The following is a 19,556-nucleotide window of genomic DNA, read 5'->3' on the forward strand; positions in this document are numbered from 1 at the left end:
AATTTCACTTATATTCTGTCGTCGTAATGGGGAGACCGCGTTTACGGGGTCTCCCCATTCTGGGTGATCCTCTTCGACAACGTCCAAGAGGATCACCCGTCGTGACTGCCTATTGGCTTCGGAGTTACGCTGCGAGAAGCGTGAGGTCGCTGGATAAAATCCCGCCCATGGCGGCCGCATTTAGAAGGCGCGAAATTCAAGAACGTCCGTGTACCATTCATTGCGTGCATGTTAAAGAAGCCCAGGTGATCACAATGAATCCGGAGGCCCCCACTACGGCGCGCCTCAAGATCATGTCGTGGTTTTGGCGCGTAAAACAAAATAATTTAATTAATTTAAATTTGGCGACAACGTCTTGTAGTTGCTCTCGTCTGTTATTTCTGCAGCTCTGTTTCACGCTCCCAGTATCAGCTTGCGGTGCACAATAATCATATACAGGCGCCATGAAATGTCGTACCGACCTCATAACTGTTAATATCAACATCTTCTTATGTTCTTGAACCTTTACAGCTGGAAATCAGACTAGCGCATTCGTACGCCATTTTTCACCTCACAATATTGCGCTGAGCGTTTTCAAGGTTTACTCTATGTGTAGCTGCTGAATAGTTCCATATAGTCCTGCAGCTTATCTGCTCTTTTTCCAAACATGTGTGCCACTATTTAACAGCCGTTACTTATCTTTTTTATTCAAGAGAGGACAAAATGTCACGAAGAGGATATTATCAAGTGCGAAAATGAGTACAAAACATGCTTCCACGACAGCGGAAAGGCCGTCTGTCGTTGTCCGGGCACCACTCTAGACATTAATGGCACTTGCATTGGTAAGTGCTGCGCTAGTTGTGACAACTATCTTGTGGCGTAGTAAATTAAAAGTTCACTTAGGTGATTCTTCACACACCTTTTTGTTTTTGTGCAAGATAAACAACACGAAATATCTACAAACCACTTTTCTTTCTGATTCAGAATCTTGCACACCGACCAAACAAAAAGAGTGCTCGTCCATCTTCGGCGAATGCAAGATCAAGAACCACGCCGAGACCTGTTCATGTGCTCCACCCCTTCTTTGGAATGATGTCAAAAAGAAGTGCTTCTTAGGTGAGAATGCCTGCGAGAGAGTGGTTGCATTGAGCAAATGTGAATTTTCATCAGTTAATAATGAGCTACCGAAGCTATATACTAATCCAGCGTGAAAAAGAAAGCCGTCACAAGCAAGCAGTGCTGTATTGCTGATTCAGTAAAAGCGTCAAGAACCAAACTTGGCCAACGCAGCTGGTTGTGTGAGTTTATTGAGCACAATGAACGTAAGATGCGCTTTACAGCCGTAGAGAACGAAACAGGAGGACGAGACACACATGTGCACGGCATGTGTCTTGTCCGCCTATTCGATTGTCTACATCTATTAAGTGCATCTTACGTTCATGATGCATGCTTGGGCATGTCTTGCGCATGTTCAAGACTAGGTCCCTCGAAATGAAGTGAAAACATCGTGACCAGTCATTTTTGTATCAATTAGTCTAGAATCACGTCTCCCGTCCGCGGTTACTACCGCCAGTAGCGTTCTCTGTGACACGCCCAAACTTTAATAATCTCATTATTTTCTATGTTAAACCAACTATACCTATAATGCTATAACGCCTGTTTTAACCTAACAAAATGCTTTGCGTGATGATATTGACATTTATAAATCCCACGTGTGGTCTTCAACTGGTTGTTCTTGTTTCTGGTTGAGTAGCTCAGTGGTTAAGAGCATCGCACGTGTAATGCGAAGACGTGGGTTGTATGTATGTATGTATGTATGTATGTATGTATGTATGTATGTATGTATGTATGTATGTATGTATGTATGTATGTATGTATGTATGTATGTATGTATGTATGTATGTATGTATGTATGTATGTATGTATGTATGTATGTATGTATGTATGTATGTATGTATGTATGTATGTATGTATGTATGTATGTATGTATGTATGTATGTATGTATGTTAGAGGGTGGTTTGTAACGGAAGTTTGCTCTGGACCATCATCAGTTGCGCGTCGCCCCTTGAAGAGGTAGGACGTGTATCGAGTGACCTCCTAAACAACAATTTGCAATGCGGTGAATGCTGTTTAACTAGTGGACCCGGGACCTCGAGTAAGTGCGTCATAACGCTAACCCAATTTTCAGACAATTTGCAGCTAAATGGTCACTAATTTTTTTCCCTCCTTTACGTTCTGCTTCTCCATGCAGAGAATTATCGCTAAACCTGGTACGTGTTTTTTTTTAATTGTACCTGCTTCAGTACGAGCACTAAGAAATCCGATAAGCGCACTTGCAGTAATGCATGCAGAGCTGCATCTGACGTGTGTGCGGCTATTTGAGCCTTTCTTTTGCACCGTTGTGTACGCCCTGTGTATGAGACCGTCACACGGCCTATAGTACGTGTTCCTTAAATCGCCAAAACCACGTATGTCAGGTACAACTTCACTTACTCCCTAAGTGATCGTCTCCTTATTCTTTATTTCTATATCTCACTCTATTCCTCTCCCTTTCTCTCCTTTAGAGAAAGTGCACAAGTACGTTGCCAGTTTCCGAGTGAACGAGACAAGGGCGCGGAGTGCACAGTACGCTGTTGAGGAATGCGCCGACAAGCACGACATGGTGGAGCAAGCGGTATGTGCGCCAAATGCTACTTCGCGGCTGACGCACAACAGCTCAATGCCTGAGCCAGCATTATTCTAAACTCCCTCTACTGGGCCACATCGTGCCTTCGCATTCATAACTTCGTTATAAGTTTTGTACTGACGCATGTGTGCCTAGAAGCACTGGTACGAGTTGTCCTAGAGGTCAGCATAATAATTTTTGATTTCATTAAGCAAGAGTGCCAATGTTTTAATGCGGGAGAAATACTATACTATACATAGCAAGGAGCAGTAGTCGAACAAGGCATGTCGCTGGAGCCTGGGGCCGGCTTTGCCTTGAGCGACAGTCCGTGTTCGACCATTGCTAATCCCTTCAAGCCTCCATCTTCTTGTGAACGTCTGTATACGTTTATGCACTACACATCATCATCATCATCATCATCAGCCTAGTTGCGCCCACTGCAGGGCAAAGGCCTCTCCCATACTTCTCCAACTACCCCGGTCATGTACTAATTGTGGCCATGTTGTCCCTGCAAACGCCTTAATGTCATCCGCCCACCTAGAGAGAGAGAGAAAGAGAAAGGCAAAGGAAAGACAGGGAGGTTAACCAGAGATTATCTCCGGTTGGCTACCCTGTACTGGGGGAGGGGAAAGGGGAAGCGATAGGTGAGAGGGAGAAGGATTAAAAAAAAAGAAACTACACACACACGCACGTACACACAAACTGTTTCTGTGGGCACTGTCACGCAGCCCGCAAAGGCGTTCCTACTGTGATGCAGTGCACCGTACAATCCTGAGTCACACAGTGAAGTCACAATCTGTCAGAAAGTCCAGTGTCTTTTAAATACCGCAGCAGTGCCTTCATAGCCGATCGCGCTGATGTTCGCGTGGGCCAGTGTCCAAGGATCTTGTTTTCTGACAGTGGGCGCTTGTCCAGTTTGTCTAGGGTGGCTGAGAGGACTGCTCTTTGCGGGTTGAAACGAGAGCACTCACAAAGAAGGTGCGCGATTGTTTCATTGCACCCGCAGAAGTCACAAAGTGGGCTGTCGGACATTCCGATAAGAAAGGAGTACGCATTTGAAAATGCTACTCCAAGCCATAGACGAACTAGAAGGGTACAGTCGCGTCGTGGAAGTTCGGGCGGAATACGGAGTTGTAAAGTAGGGTCCAGGGTATGAAGTCGTGCACTTGTGAAATCGGATGAATTCCACTGAGCTAATGTCAGGTCGTTTGCCAGTACGGCAAGTTTTTTCGCTGCGTCGGCTCTCGAAAGAGGAATGGCAACGCACCTGACGCCGTCATGGGCAGATCGGGCAGCTGCGTCTGCTCGATCATTGCCGTGTATGCCACAGTGACTAGGCAACCACTGATATATGATATCATGTCCTTCGTCAACTATGCGATGGTGTACTTCTCTGATCTCTGCGACGAGCTGTTCATGTGATCCATGGCGCAGTGCTGAGAGTACACTCTGTAGGGCTGCCTTGGAATCACAGAAGACTGACCATGCATGCGGTGGTTCCTCCTGAATGAAATGGAGAGCCGCACGCAAGGCTACCAGTTCAGCAGCTGTCGTTGATGATACATGCGACGTTTTTAGCTGTATTTCGATGGATCTTGTTGGTATCACCACAGCAGCAGCTGAACTTGCAGATGTGACTGAGCCATCGATGTAAACGTGTACGCGGCCGCTGTGCACCTCATGTATAAGTTGTAATGTGGCCTGCTTCAGGGCAAACGACGGCATGTTAGCCTTTTTAGTGATTCCTGGGATGGTGAGGCGTACTTCAGGTCTGTGCAGGCACCATAAAGGTGTGGATGGTCTTGCTGCAGGCATGTAGTTCATTGGCAATGAGGTGCGATTGGCAACAATCATACGACTGATAGCTGCGTGTGGCCTTTCTGCGGGTAGAGCGGCAAGGTGGTGAGAAGGTAGTCGGGCAACGTGGCGAATATGCGCTCTGAGAGCGTCGGTTACCAAGTACGTTGTTATTGGGTGATCTCGAGCTATGACAATCGTTGCCGCTGTAGACGCACACCTCGGAAGGCCGAGACACGTCCTTAGGGCTTGAGCTTGTAGTCCCTGGAGTACACGCAGGTTTGTTTTGCAGGTGTTTCCAAGCACAGGGAGGCTGTATCTTGCGAAGCCGAGGAACAAGGCGTTATAAAGCTGCAGCATTGATCGCACCGATGTGCATCCGCCCACCTAACTTTCTGCCGCCCCCTGCTACGCTTCCCTTCCCTTGGAATCCAGTCCGTAACCCTTAGTGACCACCGGTTATCTTCCCTCCTCATTACATGTCCGGCCCATGCCCATTTCTTTTTCTTTATTCTTTTTCTCTTATTTATTTTCTTTATTATTTTTCTTTCTTTCTTTGCACACATAGGCTAATTTTAAAAGTCGGAATTGATAGGCAAAATCTGCTTTGCCCCACTACCAATTGATTCAGCAATGAGAGGGACAGACATGAGTTGGCGCAATTTAGCACGCGTGAAACAAAGCAAGACGCGTATGCCGTGACCATACACGCATCCGATACCATGAGAAACGAGTGAGCCTTTGTAGTTGACGCGTCTTTAAGGGATACACGCGTCTTTCTTCGCGCCCACGAAAAGCAATAATAATTTTCAGTATCTCTTTTCTTTGTATCCGCTAATTATAGGGCAAACTTGTATGCTTATTCATTTGCATTTTCTGTCTATGCATAGAAAGTTATTCCACAAATCGAAACAGTGAATACGCGCTGCCAGCATCATGAGTGTATGCGGCGCGCTGTATCGCCGAATTAGTGAAAATGACGGCGGTGTCCCAGCCTCCCAGTTACCTCCCACCTTTGCACCTTTCTAAGTGTCAGTCAATTGCTTCGAGAACTTTATGATACGCTTATACACAATCGGCGCACAACTTGTTCAGCTCAGTCATGGAAAACACTGGTGACCTTACACTGTAAAGGTTATAGCATTAGAAAGCAATTGCTTAGAACTCTATTGAAGTAATCGTCATGGCCTTCATGGGTTCAAGGGCGTGTTATCTCCAGGCATATCTAACCGCGCTGACTGCCAACTCGAATGTCCCAAAAATGCTAAATATAGGTAATGTATCAATCTAATCAGAGGTTAAATGCGCTGATTGTTCTAATGCGTCATTTTCTTTAGTATAATATGAGCTATGAGCTTTCGCTTTTGCTTTCGTGTCGCGTAATGCGCAGCTGGTGCTTTGCCATGGGCAGCTGGTGTTCTTGCGGCCCACGAGCCTGAACGAACCTTTGTAAATATACCTATAGTGTATACACACACGTATATATGTGCGTGTGTGTGTGACTCTACGTTTCATATTTAAAATAGCACCAAAAAACACGGACAAGGGAGGACACATGACGAGCTTGGACTGCCAACAACTACTTTATTGAAGCCTGCGCAAATATATACAATTCGCAACGGGCATAAATAGAGTAAAAGAAGAAAGGGAGGGCGAGTTATCCTCGGTCAACTCCTGCTGCGCATGCGTCAATAACATTGAACAACACAAATGTAACCATACAAATATAGGACACAGACCAAACTGACTGTATGTACTGTTAAGTGTTTACCACTGCATATCTCATAATCATCGCCGCGCACGTGGAGTAGTATGTCAGGGAATACAGCCAGGCAAACACCTCAAGCATATAATTAAAGCTTGTTTGTCTCTCTCTCTCTCTCTCGCTTTTGCTATATATATATATACATCGGCAGTTATGCAGCATTTACCTCGTTTACGGCGTGGTCTTGCAGTCCAATAATATTGAAGCTCCCTTGAGTAACACAGTCATAAGTTACCAGCGTTCCTTATGTGGCGGTTTTGCAGCTTCAAGCAGCCTATGGACCTTTGCTGTACGCCACACGAATTCTTCAGTGCTCGTAAGAAAACGTTCTCTTTCCCCTTTTTTTTTTTTTTGTTCAGAACCCGCATGTCGGATAGCGCAGTTATTTCCTTGTTTGCGTTCTTCCTTTGCGATAACTTGTGTACTGATATCGGCTGGACGTAAATCAGTTAAATATGAGTATTGTGTATGCTAACACAGCTACACATAGCACTCTCTTTTATACCCCTATGCCACAGCTGCCCGTTAAAAAATCGCACGTTAATTAGTTCGCCTCTCTGGATTAGAGATGCAGTCTCTACCGCGCTCGCGCAGCAACACATAAGCAGTATCATTATAAGTATATCATATACGGGGGTACAAGCGGCGTTATTGATGCGAAAGCATCAAATTGCCCATTGAGCATAAAGCCAGAGTTTCTAGCAGCGAAACGGCACCTAAATTCCCATTGGCTGCGATGCCACGCCACGAGCTCGCCTCGACGGAACAGAGCGGGCGAAGCCCCTGCTGCCGCACCAGCGCCAGGTGTTGCATGAGGGGAGAGGGCATCGCCGTGACGACACGTCCTCAGCACGAGACGTCATCATCACACGTCATCGTCGCGTGACGTCACGAGGTGACGGCGAACGGGCGCAGGAGGTTTCGCGCCATGCTGGAGGAACTACATGGATTTACGCTTGCAGTAACTTTGTTTACGGAAGCATATTCACGCCGCTTGCGTTTCTTGATACGAACAAACTTTCGGTGAAAGCGTCGTCTTAAAAATAACGCAAAAGACAATGAAAGGGTGTGCACAACACTACCATTTTTGTTTTCAGCATGGTGACCTTTCGCGAGGGTAAATATTGTGCAGGAATATATACATGCGGCACAACATTGTTATTGCTAATGTTTTTCGGTATTAAGAGTGGTGCACTTCTTTCAACATTTAAAACTTTCTCTTTTGCGACTTAGTAGCAGCATCCACACGTTCTGTCGTTCATTCGAGAAGTTTTTAGCAGTACCTTCGTACTGCACCATAGCACATGTTTGAGAACGACCTCACTTGTATGCTCGTCATCTCAGCCGTCAAAATTAGGTGAATCGTCGCTGGTTAGCAGCTCTAAGTTGAGATCCGTCTCTACACGACACTGATTGGGCAGATTAGAAAGTGCTCTGTATTTGATAGCTCTTCAACAACAGCGTAGTTATAGCGACAGCATTGACTGGAAACATTGTTCAGTATATAAGCCAACCTTGGTACAGCGCTCTGATGAGATCATAGTGCTTTTCAGTGATGGATACGCTTACTTCTTTTGTGTATTGTCGGTGCCTGCCTGAATTTCCCGCATTTGAGCTTCCTCAATGTAGCGTAGACGGTGTATCCCTCCCGTAGACCAAGACCGGTATGATGTCATAGCTTCGAGAGTGCCTCCTGAGTCACCACTACGTTGCAGCAAGTAGTTACCTTGCTTGTTTGATGCAAGACGCTTGCTTACTTGTTTGATATTGTAGTGCCGTAAGACGTCTCCTCAATGCTGTCCTCGGGTGCGAAGTGATCCTCGCAAACCTACAAGAATGTTACCTGCATATAAGTGACAGATTTCTGCTTGACGTTTGCTAGAGGTCAATCTTAAGTACCGATCAAATGCTCTGCAGACAACATAATATTAAAGAGCGCGTGCGCTAACCCTGATTAAAAACGGTTTGGACATTACTACCCCAGGAGTGCTCAAAAGGAGTGAAATCTTACTGCGGTATACAAAGCGTATCCCCCCTTTTTGCACAGATGATTGTCCCGAGGAAAGCTCAACACGCGCATCTTGCATCCTGGGTTGAAGTTTCCCCGATAGTTGGAAACAAAACAATTCTTAGGCATGGCTACGTTAATGTAGCACCACTACTAAAATACGGGCACTTTTCAAATCATATTGGAAGACGGGCAGTGACGCGATTTAGGAGAGCACGAGAAATCGCAGACAACTTTACGCGTGGAGCGACTTCACTAAACTAATGCGGGAAGCGATGGCAGGCACGTTCCAACGCGCCCATCATTTAACAAAAGCGCAGTGTTCGACTAGCCGCGACAACAGAGCCACGATCGCGATGTCAGGCAAACACATTGCTCCCGTGCCGGCGCATATCCATGGGCAACCGTGACGGCTAGGGATAGAAGAGTTCGTTCGATCGCCTCCAGTTCATGACTTATGGTCGCTGATTTCAGGAGAGAGAGAAGTGGTTCTTGAGGAGAAGGAGAAAAGGCTAGCGCTATTTTCTGCAACCCATGCGGGAGCACGGCTCAGCGCCAGCAGGGTGGAGGGGATGGGGTTAAAAGAGAGAGAGGGTAGGAGGGAGAAAGGTAGAGGGTCGTAGAGATGGAAGCGAAGTAGTGGCCGATCAGGAAGGCCGAGGTGGTGGGATGGCCGTTAGGCCATCCGTCTTTGTAGAAATGTCCTATAGTCTCGCCGAGAGCCCCGACGAGTCGAGGTACTCGACGACACTTAGGAAGGCTGGTAGCTGATTATGACAGGGGAAGAGGATATCTTCCTGTCGTGAACATGGGAGCGCCAGTGCTGCGGCTTTAACTTCTTCGAGGTGGTGTTGAGCAGATACGGCAACGCGACGCCGCGGAACGAGGTGGGTCGTCGTCTGCGAGGCAGTCGCGTGACGCACGCGTGCGGTAGTGTTCCTGTATATGCGGAGCATATACAGGAAGTGTATAGTGTGCGCAGTGTGTATATGTATAGTGTATAGTGTATAGTGTGCGCTAGTGTTCCTGTATATGCTCCGCACATACAGGAACACCAGCGTGCGGGTGCCACCGTCTCGCTTCCGGTAGCCGGCGCGCGGTCTGTATCTTTCTCTCTCACACCCCTACTGGGCTTAACTGCTGCGCGCCTGTCGGCCCTGATGGCCGCTGCTGCTTCCTTGGTCGCGCAGAACACCGGTGGCATGCGGTGTTCTTGATTTCTCAGCAATATCGTCCAAATAATTCCTGTCTGCAGCCAACACGCTAACGTAGAAACTGTACAAAAAGTAGTAACCCACATTAATTTAATAGCAAACTCGATAACATACCCTGCAGCAAAAGTCGAAAACATTACCCTCTCCGCAAAACTCGAAGGGCCGCTCAGTTGCTTTCAATGGTACATTAATGCTTTCGCATTCACGACTCATAAGAAGTGCTTAGGTGTCCTCGGATTTTTTAGCTTTCTTTGAACCTAATTATAAATTGCGTGAACTTTACGGTAAATGTAGGGTGCCTTGATGTCCTCCTCGCCCACCGCTCCACGGAGTGGCGGGCGAGGAGGACTTCGAGGAACCCTAGGTAAACGTGATGCATCGCGTCACCTAGGCTCCACAATTGCCTTTCCGGTGAAGTTGTAAAGAGCATCATTAGAGCCGATCACGCACTGTCGCAAACACGTTAAATAGAGTTTACTGAAACATCGATCAGAAACTTGAATCTATGTGTAGGAACGCTTTGGCAAATTATGTTCTGCCTTCGTTGATGATTTCGCACGCATACAGCGACGAATACAAGGTGGAGCTGAACTTCGCAAGCAAACCACCCAGTGTGCTGCATGACAAGATCCGCGTCTGTGAGCATCCCGAAGGAGACTATGGCTGCTTCTTCCCGCCAGCTTTGCACATCGTCAAGGATAGTGTCTCCGGTACGTGACCTACAACGTAGTAAGCATTCTTATATTCCTGTACCTGACATGGACAAAAATACTACGCAAAGATGATTCATTGGACATAGCGCAGTCCTGTCAATGTTTATCGTAAAATGACAAAGAAAGCAAACAACCCACAACAAAGTTACGTTGTAGGTTGTTGAAGCGGTCTTCCTGTAATGTCTTTCTGAGTCTTCGTCAAGTAGTGCTGGATTACTATCCTAAGAAAGAAAAAATTGATCACCAACTATAGCCCCGCAACGTGTTTTGCTAAGGTTTCGTAGGCCCGTTTCCTCACTATTGCTCCTACGATTTTCTATAGCAGATACAGATTAAAGCCTGGCGCTTGTGTCCGCCAGAGATGCATGTATTGCTGTTTAGCCAGCATAAGAATAATGCCTACTGCATGAATTCGTAATTGCATATTGACCATTTTAGACAAAATGTGGCCTTATAAATGCAACTGTCCGCATCGATTTGTGCATGTTCCCGCACTCTTCTTGCCGTAATGCATTTGAAATGTAATTGCTTGGAAATTTAGATCATTGAAGGCAGTTGCACCATAATAAAGCCGCAAAGACGTAGACGCAAGCACGAATGTTAGACAAAGTCACGTAGTACCCATCATTCCTACAGATAGTAGCTAAACGACCAGTTTCATTCTAGAACTAAACCACATTTCATTCTAGAATTTTTCGTCGGAGGCTCTATGCTACTACGCCTGCACACTACGCCCAATATCCACGCGTAGATATAACTGTCCTGCTAAGCTAGTTGCCGCTTGAGGTGCGCTGCTCTAGTGGTCAAGTTCTGCCGAAACTAGCGCTTATTGTATGCTATAAAAAAAGGATAGTGTAAGCCAGACCACGTGGTCGGACTTGGAAGGACTCTGCATGCCGAATATTACTCGGCAGTTTCCTCTTTATTGCACAGAAACAAACTTTGGTTCTCTCTGAATTCCCTCTTATCAGGCTTAAAAATTGTCCAGAGGCTCCGTATTTATAGGAAATCGGCATAGAATGCATACCACTTACTTCAGCGCAGAGAGCATGTAGATAAATTGCACACTTTCCTGTTAGCTTCTTCTCATGTTTGGGAACCTGGGTTCAATGAACAGTTTCTTTAAAAGTTAAAGAAAAAGAGGTTTATTTTAGCTATGTGAACTTGACAGATTGCCATGCGTATTCTGTGAGCTTGCTACGAAGCAAAGAAACAATTGCTGAGCTGATACTGCGATCTCCCTACCTCGTGTCCCTATTCCTTCTTCATAGAGTGAAATTTCCGCATTCTGATATCTCACGTTCTCGCCCCACTCACTAAAAGGAGACATGCAATGCATTATGTGGGCAGTGGACCTCCCAACATCCTGCATTCCTTTATTGTTTCGAAAAACAGTGCCTTTCTAGGATAAAACCAGGCTGTTCTTCCGTATAGCCACACTACTATACGTAATACTTGTATTCGACCTCGAATATACTAGTTCAAATTGTGAACTTCAAGCGCCTTTTTGTATAACAACACAGATATCAGGTACCATTAAGAAGTATTTTAATGATTGGAAAATGTAGAGAGGTCGGCCGGATAATGGAGAATCTGGCCTGCTACTCTACGTAAGGGAAGGGGAAGAGGGGAAGAAAAAGGGTCACAATGGGAGATTATCAGGTACCATTAAACGTATACTCAAGGGAACATGATTTCCATAATTAAATTGTTGCCCAACGAACGGAAGCAGTAGATGTGAAAAGAAATATCCATAACAGGGTAATTGCCTTTGTGCACATTTTCGTACCCTCACTCCACCTTTTGTTTTTGTTGTCGTTTCCGCCTACGTGCAGAGGTTAAAGAGGAAGATTTATGCCAAGCTTACTTTTCGGAGAACGTAAAGTCTCTAGGAGGACTCTACGTATGTGTGAAAGAGGACGATGGACGATATGGCCTGCGATGCTCGGATAAATACAGAGCCGTGGCGTCTTTCACCAGGGGCATGTTGGATGTCGACGTATGCACAGGTGAGAAGACACAGTCAACGTCTCTACTTTGCTCCATTTCACCAAATACAACAGCAAGGGTGCCTCTGTACTACAAGGCAGCAAACGTTTTCATCAGCTTCTGTCGCACGAGACATCCTTGCAAACATGTTCTGAAGTTCCTAATGAGAATAATCAGAGAGTACGCAGAAGAGTTTATACGTGATCTGTATGTTGGGGAGACGGAGGAGGAGAGAACAGACGCCATGACCGTCTTGATCATCTCTATTGCGGCAAAAACGCAGCCATCAGGCCACGGCGTTCAGAAAGGGCTTCCTTACCAGCCGCTGGCTCAGCCGAGCGCTGCCTAAATAGGGCACGTATACACAGCGCGACATGGCTCAAGGTCAAGCAGCTTGTAGGGCCCAACCTTTTCGCAGATGCATTCCGCGTAAGTGATGTTTGATAGGGTCTCTGCCACCTTTCATAAATTCGGTGTGCGCCTCTGAGTGCGCGCCCCTTCCTTTTATTCTTTCTGTTCCTTCATTCTCTTCTCCCGGCCTAGGCTACAGACCGAGTGTGTGTATTTTCTGTACCTTTGGGTTTCTTTATGTATGTCTCATGCTATGCGAGAATACTAACATGCAACAGGAGTTACAGTTTTCTGGTTCCTCTATGATCGTTTATGGTTACGGTTATGGATCGCTCGCATAACTTGCGAGCGCTAAAGCTTGTGGCAACCTTCAGTATTATTTTCAACACAGTGCTTCCTAAAACTACAATGCGGTGCAGTGAATTAGTTGGTGATGTTTGAGAGACTTAGTGTTTCAGGTGAAAGCTCAGGGTGTACCTAATCAGACTGTACCAATTTAAAGCGAAGCGTAAGTTCGTACTGGGACACAAAAGCATGTCGATGCCACCGTAGCATCTTTACAGAGGATGTAAAGCTGACGCATCATTTTTCTCTTGTTTCTGTGGGCCGCTCCAAAAAAATACGCAGCTAGTAATTGCTATCCCTAAGTGTGTTCATCTGGAATAAGCTTACACAAACAATCTAACGTTTCAGAGAAACGATGCGAGCTTTACTGCACGGGTCCAGAACGTCAGTGCGTGGAGGGGAAGTGCGTATGCCACGCGAACTATTTCGAGAACGCCGAGGGAATTTGTGTCCGTAAGTATATCCAGCAGATGTCTTCGTTCTGATGAATTGCCGCCGCAAGCAAATGTCCGGGCAATATTAGTTGTGCAAGATGCCAGAGTTGCGCTTGTTATTTTTTCGCTAAGAGAGCAGCGGCATCAAATACAGAGCACGCAGCTGTGGATGACATCGTTGACAAATGAGGACATGAAAAATTCTGCAAGTGCGCTTTTCTTCTGACCTGCATAAGATGGCGGGCGTATTCCTAGAAGTGTATGAGCTGGTGACGGTATACTTGTACATCCTGTTGCGCAGTACATCCGCGCTGTTCGCATGCCTACCTTCGTCTCAATGGCGCCGTGAGTGGGAGGTCGGCCATTTTGTGTAGGGCATCCTAACAGGCTGGAACGGTCTAGTTTTGTTATTTCGCGTATCCCTGTAAAAGGGAGAAGTGTAGTTGTGCTGACCATGTTCAGATTAGACCACGTTGGATTAAAAAGGTCCTGAAATACCCCTCGGGCATGATGAAATAACGTAGTCCGCAGATAGCATACGCTGCTTTGAACATCTCAACAAAGTTTTGCTCTCGTACGCAGTGCGTCGAGCTCGCAGGCAGAGCGCGAAGTCACCTTCCTCTTAAACGCTCTCTTTTCAACAGTTCACTCTGTTCTGGGCACTTTATTTCACAATAAAGCGGACTCCCATACGCGGATGCTATTGGTAGCTGCGGTCTGCTACGTAGCGTAGATGTCGCGGCCACCGCGGTGGGCCGTCAGGAGTCGACTGGCTAAGCGTAATGCGGCTCACTGAGGACAACCGCGTTTGGCTTACGTTTAGCGCGTCGTAGGCAATGAACACCGGAAGTCGGGACGTCTACGTCAACATCCAAAATGAAATTTGAAGTGCGCGCCATGGTGACATTTAGGAGTCGGAGCGTTGCGAGCATGCCCCACTGCGCCGTAGCCTTCGCAGTGCAAGGTACTGAAAAAGGATTGGGAGCGCAGTGGAGGCCGTGTTTGATTGCCAATAACTCAGCTTCTGCTGAAGGCATTGAAGTACTGTCTGCCGCAAAGTATATATTTAATAAGCTACTTTTCACTGCAATTGCCTTTCTCTACTTCGATAAAAATTGGTTCGGGGCCCCTTTAAAGCAATTGCCGAGAACGAAAGAAAATGCGAGTGAGAACGTCAGAGGGTTACATGGCGTGATGAAGACAGGAAACTTGCAGGCCTAGGGTTGAAATAATTGTCACAAGGCAGGTTTTCATTTTTATACTTACTTACTGAGATGATAGGAGGAAATGTTCGCGCTAAAGTAGGGCTTTGCGTACGTTTTCACATAGATTTTTAGGACAAGATAACACAAGGACATTACTTTCAGCGGCTAACTAGCGATGACTAAACGCTGTGACTTGAAACTAGAAATCTACACACTATGGCTGCCAGAGAGGCCACAGAGAAGGACTCTGAATTTATTTCAGCCACCTGTAGCTGCTCAGCGTGGAATAAAATTCAGTCGACAATCATTTTTCTTTTTTGCAAACAGGCCACATCGGGGTGCGGCTACCGAGACCCACAACTGAACCCACGAGTGAAAAGCAAAGCGTTGTAGTTGAGGACTGAACCACCATGGCTGGCAGTCAAAGCTAGTTCTCACACCTTTCCCATCGCGAACCAGTGGCCTCTGTAGTTTGCGTCAGTCTAGGGTAGTTGCGTTTGTACATTGAAACCATTGACTAGTGTCTACGCCTGCAAGCTTTCATCTCGAAAACTCTTCCAACATCACCTCAACTTTTAGTTTAGTAAAATTAATAGTAAAAATTCCGGAGTTCTGCACGCGAGAAACACGATATGATTATGAAGCACACCGATGTGTCAAACTCCCGATTAATTTTGATCACCTGGGATTTTTAGTGTGCGTTTGAATCTAAGCACCCCCACGAGCGTTTTTGCATTTCGCCCCTGTTAAATTGCGGCCGTCGCGGCCAGGGTCGAACCCGCCTCCTCGAGGTCAGCAGCGCATATATAAATGGGGTTTTACGTGCCAAAACCACTTTCTGATTATCAGGCACGCCGTAGTGGGGGACTTTTGACCACCTGGGGTTCTTTAACGTGCACCTAAATCTAAGTACACGGGTGTTTTCGCATTTCGCCCCCATCTAAATGCGGCCGCCATGGCCGGGATTCGATCCCGCGACCTCGTGCTCAGCAGCCTAACACCATAGCCACTGAGCAACCACGGCGGATGTCAGCGGCGCATCAACACAGCCACTAATGGCGATTACGGCAAATCGCCCCGGTGCGCCCCAGTGCGCACCGGTGCGATTTGCCGAATACGTCATAAGCTACTGCGGTGGGCAATCCTTATCTTACTTAAATATCACGTTTTCCGAAGAAAATAAAAACTTCCCACGCTTTCCAAATTTCCTAATGAACATAGAACACTACGCGAAAGACAATGAGCAAAAGCTGCCATTTCGGCGTAAATAATGTGAGTGCGCTCGGTCTAAGGTGAGAATGTAATAATGAGCTCCCCGAGAAATTACGGCGCACTAATTGCGGTGTGTTGTGTATTCTACTTGCAGCACAATGCTCTCGGAAGCCGTGCAAAAATGGCGGCACTTGCGAAACCGGGGTGAAAACATCTTTCTACTGCAGGTAAATTGCAGATTTTTTTCTGAAGATTAACGTACGAAGATTTTACTTACACTTACGTCTGAGCGAAAGGCAATATAAAGCACAATTTTGTCAGTCAAAACAAACTTCAGAAAAATCATGTTCTTATATCTACCCGGATATACATAATATTGCTTACCTTCTGACCAATAACATACATACATACATACATACATACATACATGCATGCATGCATACATGCATGCATACATACATACATACATACATACATACATACATACATACATACATACATACATACATACATACATACATACATGCATGCATGCATGCATGCATACATGCATACATACATACATACATACATACATACATACATACATACATACATACATACATACATACATACATGCATGCATGCATGCATACATGCATACATACATACATGCATACATACATACATACATACATACATACATACATACATACATACATACATACATACATACATGCATGCATGCATGCATACATACATGCATGCATGCATGCATACATGCATACATACATACATGCATACATACATACATACATACATACATACATACATACATACATACATACATACATACATACATACATACATACATACATACATACATACATACATACATACATACATACATACATACATACATACATACATACATACATACATACATACATACATACATACATACATACATGCACACACACACATGCCGCGTGCGCGCGCACGCACACAGAGAGAGAGACAGACAGAGAGAATGTGTTGTGTTGTGGCGCACGCAGGCACGCGCCTGTGCGCGTGCGCGTTCGTGCTCTTTTCCTCTTTCCTCTGAGCACCACGGCGCCGGCTTTCCACATTTCACTCACATACACATACAGACGTACACAGCGCATTCAAAAGCGAAATGAAGTGACAAAATTTAAACTCTGGATTTTACGTGCCATGACCACTATTTCATTATGAGGCACGCCATAGTGAAGGACACCGGAATAACCTAACTTTGACCAGCTGGTGTTTAACGATGCACCCAATGCACGGTGCAGGGGAGTTCTCGCCATTTCAAAGCCTTGGAAAGGCGACCGCCGCGGCCGGGATTCGATCTCGCGCCCTCGGCCTTAGTATAGCAACGCAAATAAAGTGAAGCAAAGTTAAGAAGTGCATGTATGGCCAGCAGTATCTCTGGCAGTCAAAGAATATAATTATCTGATCTACTGAGTTCGAGATCTAATGAAATGTGCTCTTTACAGCTGCCCGCCTTACTTCACTGGACCTACGTGTGAAATTCAGTTCCAAGCCTACGCCAGTAAGTACGCGAAGTGGGTTCCGAAGAGAACTCACCCGTACAATCGCCTTTCGGGTTGGCTCTAACGAACATGTCCTCCTAATTGAGATATATGAGGGGCCTGTTTAAAACAGTGTGTTCGACGCGAAACTTCTTCACCAGTACATTTGGCGTTCAGTATGACTGGTATACACCATGAGAACCCAGTGAACACCATTTCTTGCTTTGTTTAAATATCACACGTTTTTCCGAAAAGAAGTATTCCCCTCAGCATGCGCAGCTTTGGCAAAGCTAGTGCATTTATCCTAAACTTCAACGGGGCATTTAAACTTTGCAACCCGGTCATACGCCAGCCTTTTACGAAGCTGCATCCTGTGGAAAACATATGCGTGGTTCAACCTTCTAAGACTACTCACTGGCTATGATGACGCCGCAGTAGGGGCCTCCAGATTTAAAGGGACTGACAACTGGCCAGAATGTGTTGTGGGACGTTGATGGAAATGAAATGACCACAATTTATAGCGATAGAATCCAGCACGCTGTTCGAGATTTAAGTAGGAAATATGATGGTAAATTGGCAAAGAAAGTCAGAAAAACCAGTAATAGGTGAGGCCTTGCGGTGAAATCTTGATACTTCGAAAAGTAGTAAAGAAATTGCTGTACGTAAGTAGACTGTCATTATGTACTGTATAATTGTTGCTTAAAATTGTCGTTAGTACATTATTAGACACTTGCGCATTACTGCACGCGTATTACGAAATAAAGAAAGTCCACGCTAACGAGCGGCGCTCGCGCCGTCCCACGTGCCTGACGGCGCACATGCTGTTGTGCGCGCGCAAGTATAGCACGAGTTTGCAAGTACCCAGAGTTTCATGATCTCCCTGTGATACAAGATGGCATCGACGAATTGCGCCATAAATGGGTGCGTTTTTATCTTCGTGCCGGCGCCTCTACCACGCTGTATCGACGTCGAACTCTCCGTTGACCGTCGACAGATTGTCGGCGTCGGTGCAGTGTGACACAGGCGACGTCACAAAGGAAGAAACGCTATTGCCTACAGTGGGCAGACCGAAATCGGTGTCGCGTCGGCCTAGTGCGAGTGAGTATTTACCACTCGGCATTCTCCAGGCGCGCTGCTTGTGACGAGAACGGTGGTCGGTCGTGCAAGTCGGATTCGTTGCTTCCGCTGCCGCTTTCGTCCATCGAAGCAAGACGTTCGCGTGCTACTTCGTAAGGATCTAAATTCCGAGCACGCATGTGAGCTAAAATCCTTTGTTCCGGCTTGTTCAGGTCTTCGAGAGACGACATCGGAAATCAAAAGCGCACGCTTGGCTACAGTGACACGAATCACGTATGAAGTGTAAGAGCGTCGTTTCGTGTTCGATGCGCTTGGTTTCGTTTCGAGTAGTCAAATACCGAAGTAGTTGGACAGGAAACCGCAAAAACACATAGCTGTCTTCGCAGAGATACTTTAACACTTTGGAAAACATGAATCGAAGTAACATCTACTTTATAAACAAAATAATACTTTCTCACACCTACGGCCGCACTTGTCGTATGCCTCCCATTAGTGCCGGCCTGTAATCGCTATCGCGCTCACCTATCACAGTTTTCGGCATGCTTCTGGTGCACGACTTCATCCTCACTGCAGATCGAAAAATTCTGGTAAAAAATGTTCCACGGCGTTTTCCGCATTACTACTTCACCATCACGCGCTTTGGACGGTAAGCTTTCCATTGCACTAAACGAAGTGGGTACCATGAAAATTGGTTGTCAGTCCCTTTAAGCTAGACCGACTGGGGTTGTTTTACATGCAGCTAAAGGAAGGTGCACATGCGTTCTTTTGCATTCCATGCCCACCGGTATGCTGCTATTGCGGCCAGAAATCTCGAACTCACGACCTCGTGATTATTTGCACGAACACTATTTGGAAAATAACAAAATTAAACTCAGCGTTACCAGGATATTTCTCCGGCCAGATCATCAATAAGTTGCACAAGACATCACTTGTTAAAACAAGGGAGATAGTGTGGTCGCTAACTCGATTTGTTCCTAGAAATCAGCTAGATAAATGAAATATCCAGTGCACTAGTGCAAAAAGGCACACAGATGGTGACAGAGAGAACGGAAGCACGGTCGCCGCCTGTGTTCCTTTTTACGCTAGTGTACATGACGTCATACGAACTAGCCCGTCAGTTTGTCCTTTTGAAGTAAGATAAATATATAACAAAAAGTAAATAAATGATTAACTAGATTTAGCTTTCACAAGGTGTACAAGAAACTGTTCCTCTTTGGCGAATTAGCGACCGAAAACTCAACGCCAGGTTAAAAATAAATTATTATT

The 19,556-nt window shown here is 45.9% G+C and overlaps 2 protein-coding genes across 4 annotated transcripts in view; one reads left to right on the plus strand and one right to left on the minus strand.

The window, feature by feature from the left end:
- The window catches only part of LOC135895812 (glycoprotein antigen BM86-like), a 236,882-nt gene that overhangs the window by 87,806 nt on the left and 129,520 nt on the right, over positions 1–19,556 (minus strand). Inside the window, exon 1 of one of the 3 annotated variants that reach the window (XM_065424004.2) lies at positions 1,040–1,062. The exons of the other annotated variants lie outside the window; for them this stretch is intronic. Within the exon in view, the coding sequence (XP_065280076.2) occupies positions 1,040–1,047 (8 nt within the window). The 5' untranslated portion in view covers positions 1,048–1,062. Of the gene's footprint in view, positions 1–1,039; positions 1,063–19,556 lie in introns of those variants that run through there. 3 annotated transcript variants of the gene reach the window in all.
- On the plus strand, positions 950–18,576 carry LOC135895800 (glycoprotein antigen BM86-like). Its single transcript, XM_065423977.2, has 9 exons — positions 950–1,095; positions 2,545–2,654; positions 6,471–6,523; positions 9,997–10,139; positions 11,978–12,151; positions 13,176–13,280; positions 15,833–15,905; positions 17,178–17,233; positions 18,503–18,576. The coding sequence occupies exons 2-9, from the start codon at positions 2,640–2,642 to the stop codon at positions 18,574–18,576; spliced, it is 693 nt and encodes a 230-aa protein (XP_065280049.2). The 5' UTR covers positions 950–1,095; positions 2,545–2,639.

This window comes from Dermacentor albipictus, chromosome 4 (assembly GCF_038994185.2).
Source record: "Dermacentor albipictus isolate Rhodes 1998 colony chromosome 4, USDA_Dalb.pri_finalv2, whole genome shotgun sequence".
NCBI classification, from domain to species: Eukaryota; Metazoa; Arthropoda; class Arachnida; order Ixodida; family Ixodidae; genus Dermacentor; species Dermacentor albipictus.